Here is a 27,594-nt window from a genome sequence, read left to right as displayed (position 1 = left end):
CATAGCCCTGGTCAGCCAGTTGATTCCTCTAAGCGCATCTCCCTTCTTTAATTGCACATGCCGGAATGCGCTGCGCTGCGCGCCATGAACAATCCGATGATAATAATATGATTGTCTCTTTATTTTCTCAGTTCAACCATCCCGATTCTCATGAAAGCACACTCTTCGGAATTATTATATTCGATGTGAAAACCGAATAAGAATCTGGTGGTAGTTACCTTGGTTACCCTATTAGGCACCGTTAACGTGCACCAGCCTCAGGCTCCATATTAACAAAATGTCTTCGAGTGTCGCCGGTCGCCGCAAGGGCAGCAAGGGCAGCAAGGTCGCGAGACCTAAGAGTGATTCTATACCTTCAAAGTCCACATCATTAACCATTAGTGGACCGACAAAAGCAATGCAGTCTTCTGCACGAACTTCCGCTAAAAATGGCAATGGTAATTTGCCCACCAAGTCACAGAGTCGAATGACACAGGGACAAAATGCTGCCGACCCCAAACCAAACGTCTTTGAATTTCTCCAAGAAGGCGAATCCTCGTCATCCCCTGCATCTGAAAGCGACTCGGGAGAGGAGGAGGAAGAAGAGCAAGAGAATAGAGGAACAGTAGAGGCTCATACCCCCGTTAATTCGCGATTGGCGCGGGACGTAGGCTTGCCCTCTCCCGAGTCTTCATTCAGGGCAAGCAGCCCTGAACAAACGTTCTCTGTCGCGTCAAGAGACTCAATCTCCACCGATATTGAGCCTACGACACCACCAGATGGGTCACCCGCTGCCGCTTACCTGCGACTAGCCCATAAACATATCACGCAATCGCGAGGTCGGCGGTCTGATGTCCATTATCAAGGACGGAGCATGTCAAGGGACCACCAGTCTGATTACTCGGCTCCGGAAGACTATTACATCTCTACGCGCTCACGACCGCCACAACGTAGAAAGCATTCTTCATCACCCGTTCAGAACGGAACAGCAGGGCCTTTGGTGCCAGCTGATAAGAAGCGGGAGATGACGAAGAACGACGGTCCATCGAGTGAAGCTGGCTGTGTGTCTGGTTATGCATCTCTAGCCTCTAAGCTTGACTCTTCAGGTAAAGATACTCAAAAGCTTACACCATTGTACCGGCGATTTGAGAACGTGAATCACCGTATTCTTTTGTATCTGCAAGACGAGATCTCTCAAATGGAGGAAGAACTACAACTAATGGATAAGTACGATGCGAATCATCGTGCTGCTGTTGCCGAGGAAGAGGGTGTTCTTCCTGAACCTGCCTCACGGCGCATGGATGTTGAGGCTTGCCATTTCTCTGGCTTTCATGCTAGACGGACAGAGCTTATGGAGAGACTTTCTTACAAGATCAATCAATACAGTAAGTTGCTTTCCCACGGTTGGAGATACATGCGCCCCTTACTGATTTCGCGCCTAGACGACGCTCTATACAACTACAATAGAATGCGACAATCCTTGTCGCCGGCCTCATCTAGAGACGTACATACATACCGCGCATGGATACACGAGAATGCACCCATCGCTAAAAACGAAACCAAATTTCTAGACCATGAGCTAGATCTTATCTCTATGAACGCGGTCGCAAATGCCAAGGGCGACAATAGCATATTGTACTTCATCATTGGAGTGATGTCAGCTGCATTGTTGCTACCTCTTTTGGCATATTAAACGGACTTTTTCTTTCATATCTTTTGTTACTCAGTTTTATCTCGGGCTGGATTCGGGAAGAGTAAAACAGCAAATAAAGCGCTTCATTTCGGGAAATTTTACGATCGATGTTGATTAAGGCTTAGAAAGTCTGATAATGCTTCTGTATATTTGTTGTGAGATGTTTGATTACAAATGTATGAAGGCTTAGGTGGAATTCTGTCTTTTGATTATTATCCTAGTATCTATGTTGACAGGTTCTCCATGAGTTTATTAGGAGTCAGGAAGTTAGACACATGGTTTTGATGAATGAATGATACGACTTGATGTCAATTTCGAAGAAAAATACCTCTAATCAACTACTGAGATAAGAATAATACAGAAAAAAAGAAACAAGGTAATGCTAGTAATAATAGTAAGGGTTATTCCATCGAAGAATAAAACAAAGAAACCAGAAACAAGCAATTGATCCGCAACACCATGTACCCACCGTGACCAAACCGCTATTTTGACCACGCAAAAAACACCCTGCGCCAAATCTACTACAAAAAGAACAAATGAGGTTGAGAAAGGTACTACGGCCATATGCCAAGAAAACATTTCTTTTCTTGCTTGGTCACACCAAAGGGAAGGCAAAGGAGAGAGAAAATAATACGGGATGGCACTTGAAGAGCACAGAAATTGAAAAAAAAAAAGATAAATAGTCCAAATCCAAAAGTAGGGGTATGGCTGTTTTCGAGTAGAATGACAAAATCAAAAAAAAAACAGTCAATGAAACAGTCAAAGTTAAAGCACGTTTTGAGCGATCTAGACGAATAATGAAGTACTCATACATAGCGTTTTTGCCCCGGTAAAGAAGTACAGCGGTTAGCCGAATGCGAAATCATATTGCATGTGGAAAATGTCAAGTCAGTCACCAAAGAAAGGCTCAATAAGTTGAGTCTCTCGTTATGTCGCTGTTGGTGTAGGGGTGGCATTCGCCTTTATAGCCGGACTTGCACTGCCTTCTTGAACACTGCTTTGCTCGGCGCTTTGTGGTGGGTTAGGGGTACCCGAGGTTTGCCGAACTTGGGCTGCAATCTGCGCTTTATTTTGTGCCATTAACATGGCCTGCTCGGCTGCGCTGCGAGCATAATTCGCCGCAGCAGCTGAATTTGAATATTGGGTAGGCGTCTGCGTCGAGGAATAATTTCCATGCATTGCAGGAGATTGGCCCGGTTGTTGCGGGTAGTATCGTTGAGGATTACCCGATGCTGGGTTCAGGTATGCTGTACGTGTGTGGTTCTGGGGTGTGGCATACATATGCGGCTTCTGTGGTGACGCGCTTCTTCCAGCTCCGTATGGGCTTTGTTGGTACCCCTGAGAAGGAGAAGCACCTGGATGCCCAGCATATGAATTATAACCGTTTGGAGTCGGTCGAGGAGGATATTGTCCTGATGGATAACCGGGAAGGCTGTTCGGTCTTTGAGATGGAGACGCCTGTGGGCGAGGCCCCGGATAATTCTGATGTGGCGTTCCTCCTGGGGTATATGGAGTCGACGTTGACTGGCGACCCGGATAGTAGGGTTGTCCGCCAACTGCAGATTGTTGTGGTCTCGAATTTGTAGAATACAATCGCTGGTTAAAGGCTGGTGAGGCTTGATAAGACCCGGACCTTGACGGCGTGGCAGCTGGGGCTGCTGCAACGATTCTCTTCTGCAAAAGAGAATAATCATCCTCTTCCATAGTGCCACTATATGATGGGCCTTCCACAAGAATTTTCTGGCTGATATTCAATTCAGCCAGTTGGTCCCCATTCAATTTTGAGACAGCATACGGTGGCAGGTTGGCAATTATTGCAGCTAAACTTGACTTTAATGTTTCATACGTAGCTAGCTCAGCCGTAGAGGGGGCGTCCGCGCTATTCTCATCTTTTGAACCCGCTTGCGTGGGCAGCTCGAGGTTACGATTCCGGCGGAATGAGTCGAGGGTCTCTAAAAGTTCTGCAACATCGCGCAAAACGTCGTCAACAGCTTTGTCATCTTCAGTTGATGGTTCGATCTCTGATTTGTCCTTATCTTCAATGTCCGGATTAAACGACTTGATATCTTCCTCTAACGTAGACTCATCAAGGTCGTCAAGGGCCAACTGCTCTCCTTGCGAGCTAGTCGCATTGTGGAGCGACAACATGGTGTTGAATCGCCGAGACCCTCTTTTAGCCCACCAAACAGCATTCTTCTCATCCAACTGGGTAACAGCATGGGAACTATCCACAGATGGGCCAAACGAAGTGTAAACACTTTGGAATAAGTTTGCTTCATCCTTGGTGCTGTCGGAGCTAGTGCCGTTAGTTGCACTTTCGCCGTCTTTTTCGGAATCATGTTGTTTCTGTCGTCGGCGCCAGAATGATGATGAAAGATGCCCTCCATATTGCACCCAGTGTGATGCAGGAAGGTGTGTAAATGAATAATGGTGCTTTTGACCCAAAACGGCATCAAAATTTGTGGCAGCGTCAAATTCGTCTATCCACATTATCGAGGGGTCTCTTGCCCATGGTCGTCCGTGCCGTGGTGGTTCTAACTGAGGCAAAGTTGAACGAGGTGCAAATACTTCGCCAAATGTTTTGGCAGGCTTTTCATCCATATCTAGATTGAATGGGATGACTTGAGTGATCGTGATGCCATTTGGCAGCTGGCCCTCGGGGAAGGGTTCAGCTTTCTCTGACACGGGTTGCGTATCGTCCGAATTTGGTAGACTGGAAAAGAGTTGTTTGGCGTTGGTTGAGTTTCCACCATAGAGCGTCAAGACCTTTTTATCCTGGCGAACGGTATGGTGAGCTGCAACATCCTCCAAATTTTCAATCTCTCCGGCCGACTCCGTCTTGATGTTCGTAGTTTTACGAGATGAAACTTGAGCCAAGAGACTATGCAGATGTTTCTTAAGTGCTTGAACTTGTTTTTGCAGAGAGTTCTCATCATATTCAGTCTCTCCAGCCTGTTGCTTTTCAATCAAAGTCACTGATGCCTTGTCTATATCATCCACAAACTCCTGTAGAGAAGCATATCGACCGGCAGCGACACGGGCTTCGATAGTAACTATTGTATTACTCTCCTCTGAGAGCTTCGCACGTTTGGAGCGGGGTTTTGATGGTGACGGGGGGATAAGTGTACACTTGAAAAGGTTGAGGTTTTCATCGTCTCTGTTGTTGGGCGCAAGTTAGCGAAAGTAGAGGACAATATGAGAGCCCAATCAGGACCTCATTTGACTAATTCCTTTACCTAGAAAGTATTTGGAGCAGGTCGCGCAATGTCTGGTCGACCTCTGCTTTATCGTCTTCCGCAGACGTGGGCTCATTATTTTTGATTCGCTCTGGAGAGGCGGCACGCTTTCGTTTGCCGGGTGTCGATAGAGCTGGCGACTCATCTGATGGGGGATGAAGCTCCCCATTCGTCATGGGCACGGTGGCCGCCTCCCCTTCTTGTTCACTAGCCATGGCCCCGGAGCTTTTCTAGACGCGCAAACAGTACACGTCCTCAGGAAAGACAACACCACGCCAATGCTGCTCACGCCCAAGTCATGCAGAAGCAGTAGGCAGAAGAATATTATCAAAGGCCTACAGCACTGCGAATTTGAGACAGAAGATGCGAAGAGGCCCAGTTTTTGTTTTGGAACTGCAGGCTGATGGGCGCGCGATGACGGGAATCCAAGACGCTTTTGCACCGAAGCGTCAACTGGGGTCCACGCCACGGGAACAGTAGTTGACGGGTAATGTGTGGCAGCACCACGCGCAATACAGTGCTTGGGAAGACACGAAGCAAATGAAAGAAGCCGCGACGGCCGAAGTCAGGATTTGAAGCGAGAACAGGGACTCAGCAAAGGATGGTCTTCCAGCGAAGGAGGTGCAATTCTCTTTGGATCTACGGCTCGCCCAATGCGGCTAGCGCATGCGCCTGTGACGCCCAGAACCGCCAAATGCTTCATCACGTGATTTGCGGTGTCGCGGCTGCTGATTGGACCGCTCCCATCGTGATTTCCGTCCGGGTTTATTCATGATTGTTGTTGCTGCTCATACTCAACCAGCTGGCTGCACGGTCTGCGAGCTTTAGCGTCGATAGCCCAGCATATCCAGGGCTTCAGGACTTCTCATGGATGTCATCGGTCCTCGGTAATGCCTCATTCCGCCCCCGGGCACAGGCATTGAAGAGCTCGCAAATATTCTACGCCGCAGCTTGGCGTCAGGTTAGCATACACACAGCTCCTCCTGATTCTCGGGCCACTTTCTCTGACCTAGATTATGCTATGTGTAGGATGCCCATTGTGCTCTTCCAATATCCCGTCCCCAGAACTCCGTGCGGTACATACGACATGACTCGGCATTGCAAGATGACCAGTCGAGTGGCCCTAGACCAAACTATCGGTTGGGTGACCACCTTCATGAGTCGAGAGGGTGGTTCCGGCGACTACGCCGTCGAGCGAAACAGAATCCTGTTTCTAGCGATGGGGTCAAATCAACGCAAACTGCGCCGAGTGTCGCGCCTGAGCCAGTTGTCTCGAATGCCGTGAATAAGCAGAACGAAAACGAAGCATCACATCCCAAGCACACTTCTCGATCTCATAAAAACACACAAGGCCGTAAATATCTTTCTATGGAGATTTTTCAGCGAAATATGCTTCATCTCACACTCTATCGGTCTTTTCCTCAACTAAACTACGAATATCCCGCTTTTCCCACTCGGCCAAATGCGGACCAGATCTCTCTCTTAGAGACGAATACAACAATGCGAGTAGTGTCTCTTCCAGGGATTCTGCAACAATACTTGGCAATATTGGGCTCGCGATCTTCTTTCAGAACAATCCTAGACCCTAATTCTTCCGAGGTTGGCGGTGCCATTGGTAATGTTTTTGATGCTACAGCCTTGTCGTGTTTGTCCAAGAAAGGCTATTCACCTAATGATGTGATGGTATGGGCATGGATTCTTACTGCAGAAAAATCGTACCGGGCCGCGTTAAGGCTCTTTATTTGGGAGTCTCAACATCCTTCGCGGCCGCGAGCGCCACTATTTGTCGTGAAACTTCTCATGTACCGTGCCTCTCTCGACATCAGGGCTTTCCGCCTTCTTCTATCCTATTCCTTGTCACGCATCAATCAACAAGCTATAGGGACAATAACGCCCATGATTCCGTTGGACCCACGCCATATTGAAAATACATCCTCGTCTGAGCTGCAGGGTATCCCAATGGACGCCAAAGTGACTAGTTCCCTGGTGAAACTCCTACTACGCAAAGCGCGTCAATTATGGCCTGCAGCACAACTTCATATCGCGCAGTCCTTTGCTTATTATTTAGTTCACCAGCTTCCTTTACGCCATACGTATACTGCAGAACATGATATCAATACTCTCCGTACTCAATGTTTTAATGAGTGCCTATCGGAATTAGCCATACCTTCTCGTCATAGTCCTTTCATTTCCACATCCATCCAACAAAAGGCTCAGTTCGAACTGCTAAAGGCTATGGCTACACACGAACCCGTACTCCCCGTCAGTCGCCAAGGTTATCAATCCGTTGTCGCAGTACAACTCTCCCACAAGAAGACCCCTGCAGAGAGGATATATTCCGCTCAGAAAGCACCTTCGTGGCCCCCATGGAAGGAACTCAAAATGGGGATTGATACCTACCGAGGCAATGAAGGAATGAAAAGTCGCACAATGCAAGCCTTGTCTCAAATGAAAGCCGCCGGCTATTCCCATTCAAACTGGGAAGCAATTGCTAGCATTCTCGCGGGTTGGGATACAGACGGCAGCCCTACAATTCAAACTCGAAGCTTGGCAATATTTCCAAAGTCTCTAAAATACCAATCCAATCATCAAGAAAAGGATTCAATCCTTTGGTCTACACGGATACGGGCTACTCGGACATTACGAGAAGCTTGGGCTTGTTTCTTGTCCTATCAAAACATTTATCCTGTTCCTAGTGAACGAGTGTATCATGCCATAGCGAAAAAAATAATTTACAGTGATATCACACGGGACCATAAGCAAAGTACTGCAGATGCAGCACTGCCTGGTGACGGACTGGAAGTCTTTCCTGAGCCTAGCTCAGCTCGTGATGTCATATATGTCCCAACACAACCGCCTCCTCTAGAAGATCTACTCAAGGAGATGACCTCTCGAGGAATTCGCCCGAAGGCAGAGTTTATCTCCTTGCTATTACGAAATTGCCTTGACTTTTCCACCGGAATGAGATACATAAACACCTATATGAATCCAAAACAAAAAGAGGCCCTGTTGACTATCCGTTCCGAAAACTACAAGACGATCAAGACTCTCAAAGCCATGGACACTCGTCTGTTTGATTCTTTCATTGTGTTTCTTTGCTCACACATGAACTTCGATGACCCAAATCACCGCCCACACAAAACAGATGCATTCCCAATCTTAATGCAGGCGCACCCTTCTACGTCGACAAGAAGTGTCTTGGTTGCTCACAAAGATTGGTTTACCGGAGGGAGTAAGGCTCGTAATTCGCGGGCATTGTCGCATGCCGTACAGCTCCTGAAGACTACTAAGCCGCGACGAGTATCAGCTTGGCTGCCATTACTCAAAACTTTGGCTTCCGCAAGGGGGCTAACGAGCGAGCATTATCTCCACCGAGATAGGCAATGGATCCTGGCGTGGTATGAAATCCTCGAGGTGTTAAAATTGATGACAGAGCTAGAGTTGGAACCTGGAATGGAGGGCCTTACGATTCTCTGTCAAGTATTCTCTCACGCAGTGTCGGCTGGTGTCAGAGATATAACCACGGTCGAAGAAGGGTTATTTCTGGCCGAAAAGGCAAACCAAGACAATCAGTTAGGTTATGCTGTTGCTGTTAGCTTTGAAGATTTCGTCTACGAAGGCCTTCGATATTTGAAGTCCTATTTCGATCGGCTTGTATACGCAAAGCCTATTCTCATGTCGGAAGCAGCAGAAAGCCCTGCCATCGATAAGGGGGCATTCTCAATTGGAGAAGAACTTCCTGAAATGCTTCAAGTACCCAGCCCTGCTACCCTCCATGCCTTGGTGAGAGCGTTAGGCGTGGCTGAAGACAACGATGGCGTATTGAACCTGCTCCAGTGGATGAGTCGAGCCTCATTGGATCTCAAAGAGCGATCCAACCAGCTCGGCAATGGTGAGAGAATGATGCGTCGCACTCTGACCGCTGTTCGGGTGTTCCTTGAGGGTTCACGCGGAGAGAACATGGTGCATCGTGATGTTGATCCCCAAAATACGGGGGAAAATTCAGAACTCCAGCATACCTTCTCTGATGGCCACGTTCAAGAGGCGTACAACATCATCGAGGCCACCAAGAGCTGGGGCTCATGGCCTTCAGACGCGGAGGTTCGAGAATATTGTTTATGGCAAGCCAGGCTTGGTGCTTGATAGGATAATTTCTAGTTCCTGTACATATATATGATTTGTATAATATCTGCTAATCGCGTAGCTAAGATACCACCTGCATGAAATCAGTTAGACTGTTAAGTTTCCATACGTCCAAAATAGACTCAAAGCATTTTTCATCTCGCAGACGTATCAATTGATGTATTAAATGTTAACTCGTATCTAGACACATGCATTCGGGTGATTGGCCGATAGTAGCCGAGCCGGAGATTGAGCTTCCCCGCATTTCACCTGCAAGCCGAAGCTCGACTGTCCACAAGCAACTGCCATCGTCCAAAGAGAAAGATAGATTTTGGTTTCGCAGCTTGATTGCTGATCTGGTTCAGGGCATCTATCTGTCTCGATCGACCGAGTCTTGACGTATATTCACGATGGCGCCCCGAGTCGCTGCCATCTCCTTCTCCTTCCTCCGACCAACGCCATCAGTAACACGCCTCCAGCAACCGTGTTTCAACATACGCATACGCGCCAGCTCTACAGTTGGCACCAGCGCCGAAGGTGGCGCCATCAACATCCAACAAGTGCCCGCTCCAGGGTCTGGCTACGTTAGAGTGCTATTGCTGAACAGACCCAAAGCGCGGAATGCGATCTCCAAAGAGTTGCTGAATACGTTGCGTTTCCACGTCGATGCGATCTCCGCAGAGCAGGGAAATGGTCCAACGAGGGCCTTGGTGATTGCTAGCAATGTGGACTCGGCATTCTGCGCTGGGGCAGATTTGAAGGAGCGGAAGGGTATGACCAAAGAAGAGTAAGAGAGTACCGTCTAAAGAATATATTATGTACTTTGTTTCAGTTTCTCACGGGGTTTAAATTAGGACAAACGCCTTTCTCACCAAACTTCGAGGCACATTTGCTAAACTTGAGACATTACCTGTTCCTACGATATCCGCAATCTCATCGGTGGCTCTAGGGGGTGGATTGGAACTTGCCCTGTGCACACATCTACGTGTCTTTGGATCGTCAAGCGTCGTTGGCTTGCCCGAGACCAGACTTGCTATCATTCCTGGAGCGGGGGGTACTTACCGGCTGCCTAAATTGATTGGCGCTAGCCGTGCCCGAGATCTTATTCTCACCGGTAGAAAAGTTTCTGGCGCTGAGGCGTATTTTGTTGGACTTTGTAATCGCTTAGTCGAGGTGACGCCCGAAGAGGAGGCGCAAGAAGGTGTTGCCCGAACCAAGGTGCTCCACGAGGGCATCAAACTCGGTCTTGATATTTGTGAAGGTGGCCCGATTGCTATTAAGCAGGCCATGCAGGCAGTTGACCAGTTTGAGAAAGGCGAAGAAGCTGAGAATGCCGCGTATGCAGGCGTAGTTGAGACGGAAGACCGCCTCGAGGCACTACGGGCGTTTGCAGAGAAGAGGAAGCCGGTGTACCGCGGGCGGTAGAATGTTGTGCCAAAAGAGCTAGAATTCCTTAGCCGTATAGGTCAATACAATTTTCGTGATAGAAGAAATCTGAGGTACCATTCGCCAGATCGGAATGGTGCAAAAAAGACGCTGTTCCGACGTAGCCATTCATTCACTCGGTTTTTTCTAGGCGTGCTATGAAGGGTCATTTGACCTCGCATTTGGTTCTGACCATGACCTAGTCAAGCCCAACAATTGCCCAATCACGGCCATTCCCTCCGTGCGAGGGCAGCATCAACGGCATCCACGGTGGTGATTCCTTTGAACCAAGCCAGCAAGCAGCCGTGATGACACTGCAAATACCCTTTCCGGCAGGTATCGTCTCGATGCTATGCTTGTATCGCATCGTCTGAATCATTCTGACTGGCGAGTGATCTTTCCAGGTTTGGTTCGGCTCCTGAGTCACAGGAACAGCCCCGGTTGAGACGCTGGAAGATCCCTTTAGAGCGTCACATGATCGCATCGACCAGAGTCGCTATTGGGGCTATCGCAACCGGTGACCTCCAAAAGTGTCCCCGTACCGTTTTTGCGAAAAGGCAGCAGCGCAGGCATGGGGTTTTGACGGTATTAATAATGAGAACGAGGGCGCACAGCGGATCATGGACGAGGCGAGATCATTGGCGGGTACCACGGATGAAGAGTTGCGATGCGACGGTCGCCATGCCCGACTGATCGATGATCTGGCCGGCGTCGAATAGCAAGTCAGTAAGCACCAACCAGTGATAGCAGGATATAACCATAACTTAGTCCTGACCGGCGTGTGTAGCGCATCAGCTTACCCGTAACTTATGGATGTGGCTTGATCGCCCGCGGACCCGCCCCGTACAGAGTCAGAACCCCTGATTTAGTTTCTGCAGAACAAGGCTGAGACTGGACTGGACACACTAATAATGCGGCTGCCGGGCGTTGCCCACGGTGGCTATGCTGTATCGCCCTGTTTCTCGGCAGGCAAGACAGGTAGGACAGGTAAGACGGACAGGAGGCGTATTGCAGGTAGGTAGGCAACTCCGAGTCAAAATATTTCATAATAAATATCGTTTCATGGCGCGGATTGCAGGAGTATGCAGCTAGCAAAGTAGCCAGCGAGCTAGCCCAAATACCCCTCGTTCCCACCCGGCTCGCATTTAAAGTCGCTGCTGGGATAATAATAATCTGGATGTTCTCACAGTGCTGCTGAGAGTAATGCGCCGTGACGCATAATCACGGGACTGCCTGGAGGCTGCTGGGTTTCGCACGAGTCAGCAGGCGCCTGCGCTAAAATATTAAGCTGCTTTCCGTCTTATTGCTTGCTGGCTTCCTGTCACTTTCACGACTCAACTCATCGTCAGATTTCTTCATCTTGTTTGTTCCCTGTGTATGGTGGTTTGAACCTATAAAGGTGCTTCGAGGGCGACCCTCCCGTGTCCGCTTTCTTCTTCTTGTTGATTCGCTCATACGCGGCCCCTGTTAACTTCTTGCTCACCATGGCTGCCACACGTAGGATCAAGGAGTTTGGTCTAACTGAAGTCTACAGCTCCCCAGAGAAGCCTGCCCAGGTCGAGTAAGTACCCTTCTCTGTGTTTTCTTTCTTCTTGGAACCTTACTGATGATTTTCTAGCGTGGTCCTCGTTCACGGTCTCAACGGCCATCCAAAGCAGACATGGACTAGCAAAAGCGGGGATGCCTTTTGGCCTGCCGACATCTTGCCGGAGTTCCTGACTGACCTGCGTGTGCGAATTTTGACCTATGGTTACAACGCCAATGTCACCTCCTTCACAGATGGCACGTCTAGAGATCGGATTCATCATCATGCCGAGACCCTGGCCAGTGAGCTACATGCAAACCGAAGCTTGAGAAACTGCCTGCAACGGCCGATCATTTTCGTCTGCCATTCACTTGGAGGTCTTGTTGTGAAACGGTGTGTCATCATGTGTCGAAGTGCCGAGAACGATAGAATCAGGCATCTCCGCTCTATCTATGTATCCACGTTCGGAATTTTGTTCTTGGGCACTCCTCACACCGGTTCCGATGTGGCCAAATGGGGCTTGCTGCTGCAGAAGATCTGTAGTGCCGTCTTTCCCAAGCGCTTCCTAGACACCTCACCACAGCTTGTAGAGGCTTTGAAGTCAAATAACGAAACCCTTCAGAACATCAACAGATTGTTCAACGACGCCTTCAGCCGCTTCCACATCTACTTCTTTCATGAGACCAAGCCGCTTGATATGAAGGGTACTCGCGAGTTTATCGTCGATGAAGCTTCTGCAGCACCTGATATTGAAGGCGCTGAACGAATGGGCATTGAAGCTGATCATAGCAGTATGGTCAAATTCGAAGATGACTCCTCGCCAGGGTTTGAAGCTGTTGCTGAAGCTATTGTTCGCTACTCTCGTGAAGCCCCGGAGGTAATCGCCAACCGATGGGATGAAGAGAAAGCGCTTATCCAACTACAAAATCGATCAAAGGCAAAAGAAATAATTGGCTGTGAGTGTGCCTACTCGTACATAATCTCCGAAAGCATATTACTGACTGTAGCAAAGCCTCCCTTGATATACCTAGGGAGACTTCCAGATCCAGAGCAGAAGAAGAGAGCAGAATGGGTAGGAAACCACAGCATCTCCTTACAAATTCTGATAACACCCCAACACTAAGCGCTTATGAAATTGACGAAGCAGAACCTGAGGAGCAATTTGAAACTGTATAGTATAGTCGGCAGTCTTTCAAATACATAGAAATCATGTATCCTGCGACTAGAGAGCTTTGGTGCACAGGATGGCATGGTTAACTTTCTACGACTTTGTTGATTTTTGATTTTTTTTATTTCCTCATTTTCCCCTCTTTCCCCCATCCTTTTTATATATTTATCTTACGTCCAAGAAAATTTACACTCTGATTTGATTCAATATGACTAATTTATACTTGTAGGCAGTTCTACGCCATGTCTTTCCCCGCCTAAAGAAGCTGAGAACAATCCTCGGATGTCACATAGCGTAGAAAATCTACGTTCGCAACGCAGCAATTTGTTTGTTGTTCCACCGGGATTTCATCCGAACGCCACGTTTATTGGGATGGAAAAGGAGCTAAACGAACTTCATATCCGTCTTTACCGAGCCAAAAAGAGGGCAGAGAGTATCGCGGCTGTGCTTATTTGCGGAGTCACCGGATCAGGCAAAACACATCTTGCTCGAGAATATGTTCACCGCCATCGGAGAGACTACCCTGGGGGCATATTTTGGATCGATGCAAAATCGTTTTTGTCGATTTCAACTTGCTATTGGGATATCGCTAGAGCAGCGGCACTTACCAATGATAGAGACGCAAAACAACAAGCTTCAACCGACTCTAGTGTCTTTGTGAACGAAGTCTGTCGTTGGCTCGGAGCTAAAGAGGAATGGTTACTCGTGTTCGATGGGTTGAGCTTTGACGAAGACAATCAAATCAATACTTTCAAAACATACCTACCACCGAATACAAAGAACAGCAGCATTATCTATACTTCAGTTGATCGAACCTTGGCTAAAAAGACCCGACTTCTCGAACCATATTGTCTAAATGTGCGGCCGCTCAAACCCGAGGAAGCTCGTCGTCTGCTGTTCAAAGACTTGGACATTAAAAAGCCAACACCAGAACAATCGAAGAAAGCGACGGATATCGTTGAATATTACCAGTGTTTACCACTAGCCATCCATGCTATCAGCCACCGTTTGACAGCCACACGCAAGCCTTTGGAGAGATATCACATCGACTCTCATCTCACAGACCAGAAGCTTGCGGAACCTTTCATCGGAATCATGGAAGATCTCTCTGAGCACAGTCACTTCGAGGCTCTAAGTTTGATTAACCTGCTGTCATTCTTTGGACATCATGTTCCTGTTGGACTGATCACGTGGGGGAAGAGCGCTTTGGACTCTTTAAACATACAAATCTTCACAAGCAGTAGATCGGGTGAAACCGGCGATATAGACACCACCCTAGGTGTTCTCATTCAATATGGGCTTATTGAAAGAGTCTCCGACCCCTACCCAGGAAGATCACTTATTTCAGAGAGCTCCACGAAGCACAGTGACAGCCCTGAAAACGAAACCGTTGGATGGTCGTCGGAGTCATTCACTGATAGCCAGGAAACAACAGGCATATATCAGAGCACGGTTGACGTGATCAAGATCCATAGTGTAGTCCAAGGTTTCTGTCGCGATGAGCTCCATAGCCAAGACCAGGAAATGCAAAAAGTCAAAGGTATCAGCGACCCTAAACAAAAGACAAACGGTACACAGGGAGACCCCAGTTATTACCTCTTATGGCTGCTAGCCGCCACCAAACTCTTCTACAAATCTTACGAGAATGCCCGGTATAAAATGACGAAGGACAACACTGGCTCTATCTTCATCAAAGACCTGCGTGAGTACGAAACTCATGCTGAACGAATCATGAGTCATTACAAAAGAGCCAATGCACGATCACACATTACCGAGACCAAAGCAGCAAAACAGTCCCTCAGGGATGTGGTGAAAGACATTAAGAAGGAACTCGCCAGAATCTCGCCCAACGCGTCTGAAGAATCTCTGCGGCATGAAAAATCTATATTTGACCGTTCCAGCAGCTCATCATCAGCACCTTCATCTTCTATGGAAGATAGTGGTGTGTCTCGTCGCTCTACCTGGAATGCAGATGGGGAGGAATCTATCAAGGTTGAATCCCCGTTAGATATGGCTCATCCAGAGCAACCAGACCGGGTGCGACTTGAGCTGTTCCCTCCTCATATCTATCGCGAAACTACGGAGGAGAAAGACGATGGCTATCTTACCGATGGAGAAGGAAAAACAATCTCAAGTCGTCGACCGTCCGTAACCCCGTCCCAGCTTAGCCAAATCACAGAGAAGCCTGCTGCACTCGATGGAACGATGTCGGATGAGTCTAATTGGAAATTAGTGACAAACAGAAAGGAAACAAAGGCGAAAGAACCTACCCCAAAGATATCGAGGTTTCGCGGAAGGCCCAAACGGGCCTTTCGAACAATAGGATCATCATATCGACCTTCGCCTGCACTCACTAAAGTATCATCGGCTCAGGGGGAGGGCTCAATGAGCCTTCCATCCACCTCCTTTGGATGGATTTCGAGACGAACAAATGCGCAGAGTATTTTAGCACCTTATCATAAACGACAACCGCAAGGGCATGAAAATACGAAAAGCTCCCCCCTTGCACCAGCTCCACAAAGCGAGAATGAACGCACATGGGCGACAGTGGCCGCACCCCCTCAAGGACCCGTACCTTCCATGTTCCATATACAGTCTTTTTCCTCTTCAGAAAGTGCTCATAGCGCTTTAAATCCTAATAGAGAATCTCCTTTGATCGGAAAACGTCCTACGAGACGCAGGTTGGGCCTTCAAACTGAGTTGTCGATAGAATCACCAAGCAGCGGACAAAGCAGCTCCATTCCATCACCGGTGTCAACTGACTTCAAGCAAAAACATCTGAATGCTCTAAGTCAAAGCGACCCTGCTCTTGTCCCGGGAAGAACTTCAAGGGATGCCAGATCCGACCCTGGTTCTCGATACCACTCAAGACATGCCTCTGCAGTGCCCGATACTGGCCGAGATTTGTCAACAAGTCCGCCGTATCGACTACGAGATTTAAGTATGGAGGGCCTGAATTACAACCAAAAAATTGCAATGACATCTGAACGACGCTTTCTGTCACCCCAACGCCCACTGTTCCACCCGCCACCACTTTCAGACGCTATCCACGAGATACCATCACCAGTTAGGAGCAAAAGTCCAAATACGCACCCGTCTGCTATTATGCCAGGATCATCTCCTCCTTTTGCTCCGGACGGTTACACATCCGAGCCACTTTCAGCACCGATGTCGCGCGATCCATCCAGCCAATCTCACGACTCTTGGCAAACTGAGCCAACCCCATTCTCGCGTAGCATTTCCCAGGCTCCAACGATTGGTTATGGATATAATGGATATAATGGATATAAATTTCCTGTGATGGACAGTAATGGATCTGTCATGATGACTCAAGCTCCTTCATATACTGTTTCAACCGGCCCTTCCGTGTTTAGCCCAACACCGCAGAGGTCACGATTTGAATATGGCGGCGAGCCGATTGAGTCAGATTCAAACCGAAGAATTCATTTCGGAGAGCATGAAGTCAATGTGAACCAGGCCCGTCAGAGGGTCATGGCTTGGAATGAGCGCCAAACAAGCGGGTTTAATACCTTGCCGACACAGCAGGTCATGGCGCCTCAACTCACCGAGAACAGGCCCATCCTAGTGGAAGCACCAGCTATTCCCTCTATGCAGTCCAGCAGCCGCTTAAGAGCTGGAAGCTGCCCCCCGGAGCCAGATTACCCTGGGTTGGGTCTTCGATTTGCTCCGGGTTACCCTCCAAATATGTGATCAATAAGTTCCACTGTCCTTGGATTTTGAAATTACAGCAGCATTATACTTTATTCCGTCTTGACTCCTCGAGGCTTATATAATTATTACTCGGGACTTGCAACTATACTTCCTCATTCTCGAGCCTAGCAACCCTGTATTTCTTTCTTTCTTTCGTTTCTGTTTATTCTTCTTCATTTTTTTGTGTTAAACATTACTCGAATCCCTTGTTTATGCATTTAAGTTGATTTTTTGAGGTGTACCTCTCGATCTTGGTTGAAGTACCATGTCTTGCACAAATGGTGTTGAACTGTTCATGCATTGCCGGCGCGAAAAAGAAAAGATATATGTGGATGACAACGAAGGACATTGGATTTGCCGTTTTGTTTTTTCTCCACTTTTCCAGAAGATACCCTCTTTGCAGGATCAACTAATGTTATAAAACGTTACACGGGGGAGACGGAGTAGACTATTCTACATTGAGATCAAAAAATAGCGAATAATATGCATTATGCGGGGTCATTGCTTAATCTTGATGATAGCAATCTCAAGTGCTGTAATAATAACGCCCCCATCAAAAATACAACGTGTAAAATGAGATCAAGGAGAGTCGGGCATCCGTAACAGGCAATTTCAGTTCTGTTTAGGGCTAAGTTCTAATATCTCCCGCTAACCCTCTTCCGGCCGGCCTGGAAAGCCAATGACCTAATGACGACGCAACCCTGACACATTATTTCTCTAGGAGCTGCTCAGAGCCGAGAATGGCACAAAGCAGCGGAGGTGCCATGCGACTGAACCTGCTTCTCTGTCGCGATGACGTAGGACTGCCTGGGAGTACAGGAATATATATATATATGCGTTGTGAGGATCGATCCTGCAGGGGGTTCTGTCATAGATCGACCAGACATCTACATCAATCGACATACACAAGAATACATTGAAAAGCGTGTATGCACACACACATCTGAACACAGCCAACTCCCATGCTAATTCATTAGGCTTGAACGTTGCACCATGTCTTTCCTTCCAAAAACCATTCTCACCACGACCCGGGTTACTGTTGCCCCCTCCTACCGCACATACAGATCATTTTCGATAACCCTGGCGGCTAAGAAGGGCCCGGTCGAGGGCACCAAGGACGCGCTCAAAAAGGTTGATCGAACCGTGTCTGATGCTGCTGTAAAGGGCATTGAGACTGGCGGTACGTGGCTGGACTGCAGCTTCTCCAGGTGTCGTTATATATGCTAATTGACCTGGTATATAGAGAAAGCCACAAAGAAGGTGCAGGAGACCGTTGGAACCAAGGGTCACGAAGCAGCGGCTAAGGCCAAGGAGGTTGCCGGCGAAGCCAAGGCCAAGGGGTCCGAGCTAAAAGACCAAGCAAATGGAAAGGCATAGGGGTTTCGAAGCAAGACGAAGTCAAAAAATTCAAATGAGGTCGGTCTGGCCTAATTGAATATCTGATTGTGCTTGTACATTAAAGTTTCCTGCATGAGTGATAGCGCTTGAAATGTGTTTTCATCAACATCCACGTTAAATGTCTTGTTGTCAAGTAGATATGCGATTGGTTCCTTTTATTAACTACAGTCGACAATTATCATTCTGACGACAGCATGAGCACGTAGTCTCTTGAGCTCTGACCGAATTTCAAAACGTCTTTGTCCCGTAATTCGATATAGCGGCCACCGGGCACCAGGTTGCCATTCACTTTCGATCCGTTCGCACTTTCAAGATCAATCAGATATGGCCGAACGTGTCCAGTCTTGTCTCCATATTCGTTTTTCTTCTCAACGTAGCGAAATTGAACGACTGCGTGCTGCTTTGAACAGCTCGGATGCTCAATGGGGAAGTCCACCACTAATTTCTCTCGTCCAATGAGCCAGCAGCTACGCTCGCTCAGTTGTACCATCTCCAGTAAGTCTTCGCCTCTGAAAACGTAAAGTCGCCAGTCGTCCTTTGTGGGTGGCTTGCGCGCTTCGGGTGGCTCGTGGTATTTCAACACAACAGACCCGCCGTTGACAGTGACAGTATTGCTTTCTGCAGCAAGCCGTCCCGTATTTCCGAAATTTGGTTTCTCTTTTTCAGGTGCAGGCTGCTCCTTTTTGACACCGTCTGTTGAATTGAATGCATCGTTCTGAGACGGCAGTGGGCCACGAGATCGTACTGGGGCTTGCGGCGAAAGGCTGCGACTTCGCGTATCTTGGGACCTACGGTGTTCTCCACGATTTCTTGAGCGTGATCTCGGACGGGAATAGCGTGTGGAAGCTTGATCATTGTCCTCACGTTGTGCCCGATCTCGGTGTCGTCTGCGGCGTGATTCGTCCTCCCTATCTCGGCTTCTTCGCCTTCTTTTGTCCGCATCTAAGCTATAAGATCGCTCTCTCCGCCTTTTATGGTGATATTCTCGACCGTCACGGTTCCCATCTCTGTGGCCACGAGGAGACCTTCGCCGGCCGGCATCTTCATTGTCTCTGTATCGTTCTCTGCTGAGTTCGTGACGCCTCAGTTCGCGCCCATTGCCAGGAGAGCGCCTGCGAGGTGACCTGTGAGTTCGCTCGTGACTTTCACTGTCAGACGACGGCATATTGAGCTCGTGGTATCAATCAATAAAATAAAATGACTGGGTAGCTAGTTTCTCGATTATTTCGAGAAGCTAACGGGCCCCCTCGACACGTGACATCGGGGGTTGATATCCCATTGCGCTATTCCTAATCGAGATCGTCTTGCTCAAACGAGTCAAACAGGTTTGGGATTGTCCGGTGCCAACTTCCCCGCCTCGCTACAACACTCGGTATCCCATACCTTCTTCTCCATTTCCAGATGTGATATCGAGGGCTGGCTTATCCAGACAGCCTATAGGAAGACAAGTGATGAGAGGATGCGCTTGCAGCCGTCCGTTTTTGGGGTGCCGATATTGAATTCGACAGAGTCGCGTGCCTACCGCTTACAAACACCTTCAGTTCGAAAAACCGGGTATGCATCATTCAATCACGTTTATTGCAAGCGATATGCATCAGTAGCTTCAGGACACCCACATCCTGATTTATACTGGCCAACAACGCCTTCTTACACCCCATACGATGTCTTCTGCCAAGAGCAAACCGCCCCGTATTCGAAGCGACGGTACTACGAGCTGGTGAAGGTCTACCATCCAGATCACCGCTCCAATGATCACCAGATACTGAAACATATATCTGAGGAAGTTAGACTACGGCGGTACCGTTTAATCGTTACTGCTCATGAAATTCTATCTGATCCGGCTAAACGAGCGGCCTATGACCGGGATGGGAGTGGATGGCACAGCCATCCGGATCATCCGGACTCAAAGAGCTTTTCGCAAACATATGGTTACGCGGCAGATAAAGATGACTCAATTTTTCAGAATGCTACCTGGGAAGATTGGGAAAGATATTATAACAGACACCAGCCAAAACAAGTGCAGGTGGTATCGCACAGAACGTTTGTAACATTCATCGTACTTTTGGTTACCTTTGGCGGTTTTGCTCAAGCCTCGTGGATTACGCAGTACCAGACCAGCTTTGACCAGCGCATCCAGGAAATGAATGAAAAGTCGGCACGCCTACTTGCTAAACGTCGCCAACAGAGTGATAGCCTGAAATCGACCGAGAGACGGGTACAGAATTTCCTCATCCAGAGAGACCCAAAGGGGATTGGGTTGAAAGAAGAAGAGGGAACTGTATACAGACAGACCCTCGAGCCACGAAAACAAGCACTCCCTGAATCACAGAAGGTGCAACGTGAATAGTTGCGTGGAAATGTGCTATATACAATTATTCCAGTCACCCGATCTCTTTTGCTATAGATAGAAACTTGTACACGATTTTCAGGAGTGCTTTCATCCTTTTTTTGATAATTGACTACTTGGTAGTATATACTACAAACTATATACTGTGTATAGTGCGTATGACGTAGAAGTAAGCTTAATGCCTAAATGTGCACTAGGCCTGGTGATTGGCTGGAAGCCCTGGCCTCAGTGCCGAGGCTTCCACAAAGGCCTGGGGAAACTGATGAGTGGTTGCTCCTCTCCGACTCCACTCTCTGCTGCCTTGTTTTATGAGTTCATCGTTCTTAGATTGCTGTTGTTGTGCACAGGATATGTTTTTATATACATCTTCTATCCTTGTTGTTGCTGTTTAAGGCCATTCCATACTCGCAAAGGACCACAATGTCGGCTTTAAGGAACCCTACCGCCCTACTCAAGGCGGTGCTGATGAGGATACCCTTGCTCTTTAGGACTCTGCTCTTTCATGGCCTAAACATGTCACCAGTGTCGGGGAAGCAAGATCTGCGCACAGAAATGACAGTAACAATCATTCGATCGCTTCTAGACGCTTCGTTGCCCGTTGGCAAACAGCAACATCGATCAATGAATGACCCGGGTATCAAAGGGCCCATGTGGATATCGAAGGTAGTCTTGCCGGCACCAGAAGAAACAATTCGCACAGCCGTCATACAAACTGCCGATCAGTTGAAGAACGACGAGTCTCAAACATTCGAGATTCCACCGGTGGTGCCTGTCGAGGCTGAATGGACTGGATATCGTGGTGGCGTTGACAAGAACGCTCCACAACTGGATATCTCCGAGGAAAAAAAGTACCAGGCTTTGAAGGCGGATGCAAAGTCTGACATGGTCATACTCTATATCCATGGTGGCGCTTTATAGTATGGTCACCGCGAAGCATATCTTATATTCTCTGAACTTATGCTGACTTGAATGTATATAAAAGTCTCATGGACCCTTGCACACATCGTGTGCCCGTGTCACATATCTGTAAACTTACAGGAGCCAGAGCTCTGTCTGTTCGTTATCGACTAGCTCCTCAGAACCCATTCCCCGCTGCTCTAGTAGACGTTCTCACCGCCTACCTGAGCCTCATTCATCCTCCTCCAGGTTCTTACCACGAACCAGTTCCTGCAAACAAGATCATCATCTCTGGCGACTCTGCAGGAGGAAATCTCAGTCTTGCACTATTGCAAACCCTTCTTACCCTGAAAAAAACCGCACCAACTGTACAGTTCCATGGTAAAGAGGTACCTATCGAACTGCCAGCTGGTGTAGCCCTCATCTCGCCGTGGTGTGATGTCACTAGGTCCATGCCCTCTGTCAGCGGAAATTCGAAATATGACTATATCATGCCTCCCCATCAGCCAGCGGAGACAATCTATCATCCTCCGCCTCATACCCCCGACGACGTCTGGCCACGGACACCACCTCGAAGTGACATGTACTGCAATGCCAGTATGGTGTCACATCCATTAGTCTCACCTTTAGCCTGTCCCAAGGAACTATGGCAGGGCTCACCACCGGTATTTGTTACTGTCGGCGAGGAAGGCCTTACAGATGAAGGCTTGCTTACAGCCCGCAAAATCCACCAAGCCAACGTGCCTGTCATCGTCGATGAATTCGAAGGCATGCCTCATTGTTTCGGGCTAATTATGCTCGGCACGACCGCTGGAAAACTCTGCTTCCAGTCCTGGGCCCGATTCTGTCGTGATGCAGTCGCTGGCGCAGTAGACCCGGCGCGTGGAGATGTTGGATATGTAACTTTCCATAACTTTGGGTGGCATTCGACTAAACTGATTGCACTGAATGAAATTCATGCGTTCAGTGATTTAGATATAGAAAAACGATTGGAGCAAAGCAGGGATCAGCGAATAAGGACGGAAAACAGACTTCTCGAGGAATGGCAAGTTAAAGCGAAATTATAGGATGATTGCAACGAACTACATATGTATTCTGAACATACTTCCATTTACATTATTTAGTGTTTTACATGTATTCTTGACCCTGTGAGTTCTCATCAACGGATTCAATGTTGATACCCAGTACTATGTCGATTCAGAAAAACTTGTTTATCCTTTCAACATTGAAGGGTGGATTGAAAATGAAACTGAAACATGCTAAGATACATGTAAATCTAGAACGCCGCCGCCTTCGAGTCCAGGATGATGCAGCAGTATAAATAATGAATCGCTCACGCCTGATCCCCAGCCTTGAAGTAAAAAAATATTAAAAACAGCGAGATATTAGTGCGCCGAAGACCTTTCTTTTCCTAGTAACAATGCACCACTAAGTATCCTTGACAGTCAAAAGAAATCACAGTATTTCGTCATCCTCTATGCTGTCAGCAGCTTCTGCAGGAGCTTCATATCCCCGAACAATGTTTTGTAAAGGAGTCGCGATCGGCACAGATGGAGGAGTAGACGATGTTAATACCTGAGGTACATCCTTTTTAGAATTAGACCACAGTCCCAGAAAACCGCTCCCACCAGAATTGCTGCCGATAGCGATATCATCCAAAGCTGAGGACAGCCATGCTGGTTTTGACAGATGAGCATCATCAATGTACCCATCCCAGAAACCTAGCAGTTGCGCAACGAGGCGAAAAAATGCGATTGAAATTGTGATTATTGGTGACAGAATAACCGAAAGGTGTGACCATCGCCACACCATAGTCGGAAGAGTAAAAGGGAATTGTGGTGCGTCAGGCTGTAAACAATAACCATCACAAACCTCGGCGACGGCCGGATGGCAGAAATTATCGCACATAATACACTCGGTCATATACCAGCAGCCAAAGATGACCAAGGCCCAGCTGACAATAGTTAAACGTAAGCGTTTCGATACAGGATGTCGATACCATAGGCGGGGGATAGGGATAGCGAGATATATACGCCCATCCGCATGTTGGTTCTGGGTGCTTCCGCATGCTTTACACGCTTTGCTATCTTTGTGTGGTAGAACGACGCCGTCAGATACAATCACGTCTTCCAATCCATCAAGACCGGTTCGAGCATCTTGAATACCATGGATGATTGATTGTATCTTGAAATTCAGCTTGTCAAGCGCCTGCGCATCATTTTGCGTCTGAAGATCGTTAATATCTGACTCCAGTGCAGTGAGGTCTACTTTTATATCCTCGTCTTTCAATTCCGCAAATCTTGAAAGCTTAGCATCGGCACCGTCCATAAGACCTTGAAGGGAATTTATGGTGTCGTCGCTCAAAAGCAATGGATTCCCGTTCGATTTTGCATCCTCTAAAACAGTATCTAGGGCACTTTTAGGCAGCTTTGGTTTTATGCGTTCTGGGTTCGCTTGTCTCTCACTATCCGAGTCTAGCTTGTTCTCTTGTTTGAGGTTTGATTTAAAGGGTTCTGTCGAGCTGCCACCCTTTCCTGCCGCTGTGTTTCTTGAATCTATATGGACATTTTTACCATGGTCTTCGGAAGATGAATGTTGAGTCGAAACAGTCGTTGACGTAGAATTGGGACCTAGTTTGCTTGGAGAATCAAGCTCTTTCGTGATATTCTCTTCAATTGCCCCCGCTGTAGGTCGTACCGTCATTGGTGTGTCTACCCAAGCTCCTATCACCACTGGGGTTTTGTCCGGTAAAGGTTTGTTTGCTGGCTTTTGTGGCTCTGGTGTGTTACTCTGGTTAGGGCTTTCCGTACGAGCCAACTTGCGAAGAAGGTCACGAGAGTCACTGCGTGGTAACTGGGTTCGATCTGTAGAGCCTCCACCCCTGTACACGACAATTGGAGTGTTTGGGATCGCATCGCCGGTAGAGATATCTCTCTCTGAAGATCCTTTAGGCCACAGTCTCTTCTGAGGGCTGCGTGACCTGGAATTATCTCTGGTGATCTCTCGTTCAATGACGCGTCTAGGTGGCTTATCGCGAGACAAGTCGCCATTCTGCTTAGTGACCGAGCTCAACCACTGTCGGTGGCTCTTTGACTTATTCCCCCAATTTCTAGGTACGTTCAGTCCAGGCTGCGGTCCATCATCATGCTCTTGCTCTTGTACGTGCATTTCTGTTACTTCCAGCTCGCGCCTTTGCAAATTTTCTGCCCTGGTTCCGCCTTTGGCCCGGCTGAAAATTGGCGACTGGCTTGTTGTTGCGTGTTTTAAGCGCTCCTCATCACGTTTATAAGTCGACAAAGTCCCGCGCAAAGGGTCGTCTGTATTATCCTCCAAATAACCGAGTTTGTATCCCACATCGTTATCCCTTCTTTCATATTGTAATTGCTGGCGATCTGAAGAACCGGAAGACTCTCGTTTTCGGCGCTCGCGGGAGCTTCGTCGCGACCAAGAATCTACACCATTATCCAAATCGTCCTCTGAGACCAAATCCGCTAAATAGTCCGCGTCATTAATTCTGCGATATGTTTCTAATAGCTCGCCGGGAGGAGGGCTATGAACTTCTGCCAGCGGAGAAGGTAGCGAGAGATTCCGTTGGTGCCTGCCATTTGGACTTGGCGTTCGACCACCAACAGCAATGGGCTCAATCGTCCCACCTTCGTTGCTCTCCATGGTGAGTGCTGGCGAGGTTGCTTCAAACGCGTCTTTTAATGTTCTTGTCTTGCCGAAACTTGTTCGGGGTCGCACGTCATATTTCGAGGCGGGGCTGGGTATTCGCGAGGGTTCTGTCTCGAGAAAGTAGTCGCGTTCGAGAGAGTATGAAGCTCTGTAGAAGGGAGGGTGAGGTGAGGGGTTTTGTGGCTGTTGTGGTTGCTGCTTGTAGTCACGACGACTAGAAGACCCACGGTAGCTGCGACTTGGTGAGGACATAGTGAACTAACAATGACAGTTGATTCACATCATGATTAAAACAAACAGAGCAACCAAACCAAAAGAAATGATATATAAGGTTATATTAAACTGTCGCTGCCATGTTGCCAACATGAATGCGCTACATTTCACAGGCCATAGTTAGATCGCGCCTGGAAGTTAGTGCAAGCTGCTTGACCAGATGCTTGTCTGGAATAGGCAAGGCGCAAACATGCCAGTTTGTCAGGGCATTATGCATTATGGCTAATTAGTGAATGTACCAACCATGATTATAGTCAAGACGGTTTAAATTTGTAAATATTATTTGTTAATATATCTTACGGAGAAAATCCCCAAAAAACATAGCATTATAGATCTGGTGCTGTTTCAATGTGGTAGTCTGATCATTATGTGCCCAGTGCACTAGTTGCTCGTTAATTGTCTAGACATTTCAATGTTGTGAATTCTACCAACTTCAGCCAACCTGCAATAATAACCATGCCCAATACTGGCCCATAACAGTGACAGCATTTATCAGGACCGAATTATGCAATATACGTCCAGGTTTTTCATTCTTCCCGCCCCACAAGGTTCAATGATACAGCATTCCATTTCGTTCCTGCTACTCGCTAGACCGCTTCTTGCTTGAAATTCAAACCTTGAATATCCCGAATGATACGACCATGACGAAGACCACAAGACGGGCTGTAAAGAACAAGCAGCCTTCTTCAAAACCCGCACCGAAGCCGCTTAATCCGTTCGTCCCCGCGCCCTCCACCTTACGGCCCTTTCTAGACGTCCTCTCGCCGAACGAGATATACCTTGCGCATATTGACAAAGAGGAACCGAGCTTCAAGAAACAACTCTTCATCGTCCCCATCCTTCTGAACACCACTATAATTCTTGCCATTGCATATCGTTTCTACAACGGGATCCATGTCTACCCCGAAATCCTAGCCTCCGCATTGGGGATATCCTCAGTCCCAACGGCCGACTTTTCGTCTGGATCATGGCAGCAAATAGCAGGCGTGATTCTGCGACGGGCCATAACCTTTTCTATCGATTATTTCCTAATCACCCTTTTTCTCCCCTGGCCCATCCGCTTTCTCCGAGGTCCCATATACTGGCGTCGCAAAGTCGGGTTTCGTCAGCGCGAGATCGTGATTCGGCAAAGTCGGAAGCCCTGGTCGTCGAAGCTGGCTCGTAATAGCTGGATATACGATGACCAAAAGACTGTCGACGATAAAGTCGTTCCTGCTATTACCCCGCAGAGGCTCATGAAGAGCGGGTATCTTCTTATTGATGCCGACTGGGATCTTGATTACAATGCGATGGTGCGAGCCCATGAGCTGGTGGACCTCACCGCTAAGGGCCAGGGAGTACAGCTCGACGAATTCCGCACTGCAGTGCTCGTCAATACAGATGAAGACGGCTGGCTTCTCTGGCGAGTCGCGGATGAGGAAACGACAGAACGTGGGGACCAACGAGACCAGTTATTCGCATTCCGTCAAAGGCTAGCTTCTATGGGCAAAGAAGATTTATTCTTTCGATGGGTTGAATTGGTCCAGTATGAAAGCACGCAGCCCGGTGGATTTACGCCGGAACGACAGCGCAGCACGATGCTCCAGGCAAAAGAGATGTTTGAGGCTCAGGGAGTTGACTTTTCTCGCTTTTGGCAGGAAGTCGGAGGTATGGAAGGTGGTTTAGAACTGCCGTAGATGTGCATGTAGGATTAATAGAGATGAATTAATACAAAAGCGTTTTAAATGTATGATTAGAACTTTTAGATAATGGCTGGCTTTTCAGCGGATGCTAAAAATTTAGACCGATCATGTGTAACAGCAATTAAGAAATTCTATTCGTTCTTTTCAGCTTGAGGTACATATCTATGTATTCCGCTCAAGTCCATGAATACAAAACATAAACATTCGAAGGTAATAATGCCAAAGGGGTATCGTTCCAACATCTTTCCATGCTGTACTAATAATATCAAGGCGAAGTAAGAAGTATATCAATATATAAACATATATGTCTAACCCGAAAGTAGACTATGTGCTGGTGATAGGTACAGCAGGAGACAACCTCTAAACTCACTGCTTATTGCCCTCTAGCCGATAATCCAAGGACCAGAGTTTTCCCCAAGGCCTTAGCCTCGATGCTCGTTTGCTAGGCGAGGAGGCAGCAGAT

At 47.9% G+C, this 27,594-nt stretch overlaps 12 protein-coding genes across 12 annotated transcripts; 8 read left to right on the top strand and 4 right to left on the bottom strand.

The window, feature by feature from the left end:
- Positions 1-277: 277 nt before the first annotated feature.
- Positions 278-1,672, top strand: BGW36DRAFT_430398 (uncharacterized protein; the record flags this gene model as incomplete). The annotated part of the gene is made up of 2 exons (XM_046220838.1): positions 278-1,364; positions 1,422-1,672. 2 exons carry the CDS (start codon positions 278-280, stop codon positions 1,670-1,672), a joined length of 1,338 nt encoding a protein of 445 aa, XP_046068516.1.
- A 329-nt stretch (positions 1,673-2,001) lies between these two features.
- Positions 2,002-2,399, bottom strand: BGW36DRAFT_384875 (uncharacterized protein; the record flags this gene model as incomplete). Its single annotated transcript, XM_046216852.1, has 1 exon — positions 2,002-2,399. The coding sequence occupies exon 1, from the start codon at positions 2,249-2,251 to the stop codon at positions 2,003-2,005; it is 249 nt and encodes an 82-aa protein (XP_046068515.1). The 5' UTR covers positions 2,252-2,399.
- A 200-nt stretch (positions 2,400-2,599) lies between these two features.
- BGW36DRAFT_301641 (uncharacterized protein) lies at positions 2,600-5,123 on the bottom strand (the record flags this gene model as incomplete). The annotated part of the gene is made up of 2 exons (XM_046211706.1): positions 2,600-4,829; positions 4,909-5,123. 2 exons carry the CDS (start codon positions 5,121-5,123, stop codon positions 2,600-2,602), a joined length of 2,445 nt encoding a protein of 814 aa, XP_046068514.1.
- Positions 5,124-5,553: 430 nt separating this feature from the next.
- On the top strand, positions 5,554-9,157 carry BGW36DRAFT_23718 (uncharacterized protein). Its single transcript, XM_046210013.1, has 2 exons — positions 5,554-5,869; positions 5,938-9,157. The coding sequence occupies exons 1-2, from the start codon at positions 5,780-5,782 to the stop codon at positions 9,049-9,051; spliced, it is 3,204 nt and encodes a 1,067-aa protein (XP_046068513.1). The 5' UTR covers positions 5,554-5,779; the 3' UTR covers positions 9,052-9,157.
- A 283-nt stretch (positions 9,158-9,440) lies between these two features.
- On the top strand, positions 9,441-10,455 carry BGW36DRAFT_302562 (putative mitochondrial methylglutaconyl-CoA hydratase; the record flags this gene model as incomplete). The annotated part of the gene is made up of 2 exons (XM_046211801.1): positions 9,441-9,817; positions 9,885-10,455. The coding sequence occupies 2 exons, from the start codon at positions 9,441-9,443 to the stop codon at positions 10,453-10,455; spliced, it is 948 nt and encodes a 315-aa protein (XP_046068512.1).
- A 1,484-nt stretch (positions 10,456-11,939) lies between these two features.
- Positions 11,940-16,859, top strand: BGW36DRAFT_302398 (uncharacterized protein; the record flags this gene model as incomplete). Its single annotated transcript, XM_046211777.1, has 4 exons — positions 11,940-12,016; positions 12,074-12,936; positions 12,993-13,155; positions 13,382-16,859. The coding sequence occupies 4 exons, from the start codon at positions 11,940-11,942 to the stop codon at positions 16,857-16,859; spliced, it is 4,581 nt and encodes a 1,526-aa protein (XP_046068511.1).
- Positions 16,860-17,368: 509 nt separating this feature from the next.
- Positions 17,369-18,368, top strand: BGW36DRAFT_23645 (LEA domain protein). Its single transcript, XM_046210012.1, has 4 exons — positions 17,369-17,782; positions 17,837-18,039; positions 18,103-18,275; positions 18,341-18,368. Exons 2-3 carry the CDS (start codon positions 17,853-17,855, stop codon positions 18,234-18,236), a joined length of 321 nt encoding a protein of 106 aa, XP_046068510.1. The 5' UTR covers positions 17,369-17,782; positions 17,837-17,852; the 3' UTR covers positions 18,237-18,275; positions 18,341-18,368.
- Positions 18,369-18,435: 67 nt separating this feature from the next.
- On the bottom strand, positions 18,436-19,422 carry BGW36DRAFT_302233 (SMAD/FHA domain-containing protein; the record flags this gene model as incomplete). Its single annotated transcript, XM_046211764.1, has 1 exon — positions 18,436-19,422. The coding sequence occupies one exon, from the start codon at positions 19,420-19,422 to the stop codon at positions 18,436-18,438; it is 987 nt and encodes a 328-aa protein (XP_046068509.1).
- A 286-nt stretch (positions 19,423-19,708) lies between these two features.
- On the top strand, positions 19,709-20,604 carry BGW36DRAFT_399464 (uncharacterized protein; the record flags this gene model as incomplete). Its single annotated transcript, XM_046218521.1, has 2 exons — positions 19,709-19,730; positions 19,865-20,604. 2 exons carry the CDS (start codon positions 19,709-19,711, stop codon positions 20,602-20,604), a joined length of 762 nt encoding a protein of 253 aa, XP_046068508.1.
- A 420-nt stretch (positions 20,605-21,024) lies between these two features.
- Positions 21,025-22,568, top strand: BGW36DRAFT_430390 (putative lipase/esterase; the record flags this gene model as incomplete). The annotated part of the gene is made up of 2 exons (XM_046220837.1): positions 21,025-21,521; positions 21,587-22,568. The coding sequence occupies 2 exons, from the start codon at positions 21,025-21,027 to the stop codon at positions 22,566-22,568; spliced, it is 1,479 nt and encodes a 492-aa protein (XP_046068507.1).
- A 628-nt stretch (positions 22,569-23,196) lies between these two features.
- On the bottom strand, positions 23,197-25,278 carry BGW36DRAFT_274802 (uncharacterized protein; the record flags this gene model as incomplete). The annotated part of the gene is made up of 1 exon (XM_046210178.1): positions 23,197-25,278. A coding segment is annotated over one exon (2,082 nt), but the record flags the coding sequence as incomplete, so codon positions are not given.
- Positions 25,279-25,799: 521 nt separating this feature from the next.
- On the top strand, positions 25,800-27,232 carry BGW36DRAFT_384863 (uncharacterized protein). The gene has a single exon (XM_046216851.1). It carries the CDS (start codon positions 26,091-26,093, stop codon positions 27,123-27,125), a length of 1,035 nt encoding a protein of 344 aa, XP_046068505.1. The 5' UTR covers positions 25,800-26,090; the 3' UTR covers positions 27,126-27,232.
- The last annotated feature ends 362 nt before the right edge of the window (positions 27,233-27,594 follow it).

This window comes from Talaromyces proteolyticus, assembly GCF_021365285.1.
Source record: "Talaromyces proteolyticus strain PMI_201 chromosome Unknown BGW36scaffold_10, whole genome shotgun sequence".
In the NCBI taxonomy this organism is placed as follows: domain Eukaryota; kingdom Fungi; phylum Ascomycota; class Eurotiomycetes; order Eurotiales; family Trichocomaceae; genus Talaromyces; species Talaromyces proteolyticus.
Note: the sequence above shows the minus strand (reverse complement) of the source record. Positions and strands in the feature narration are given on the sequence as shown.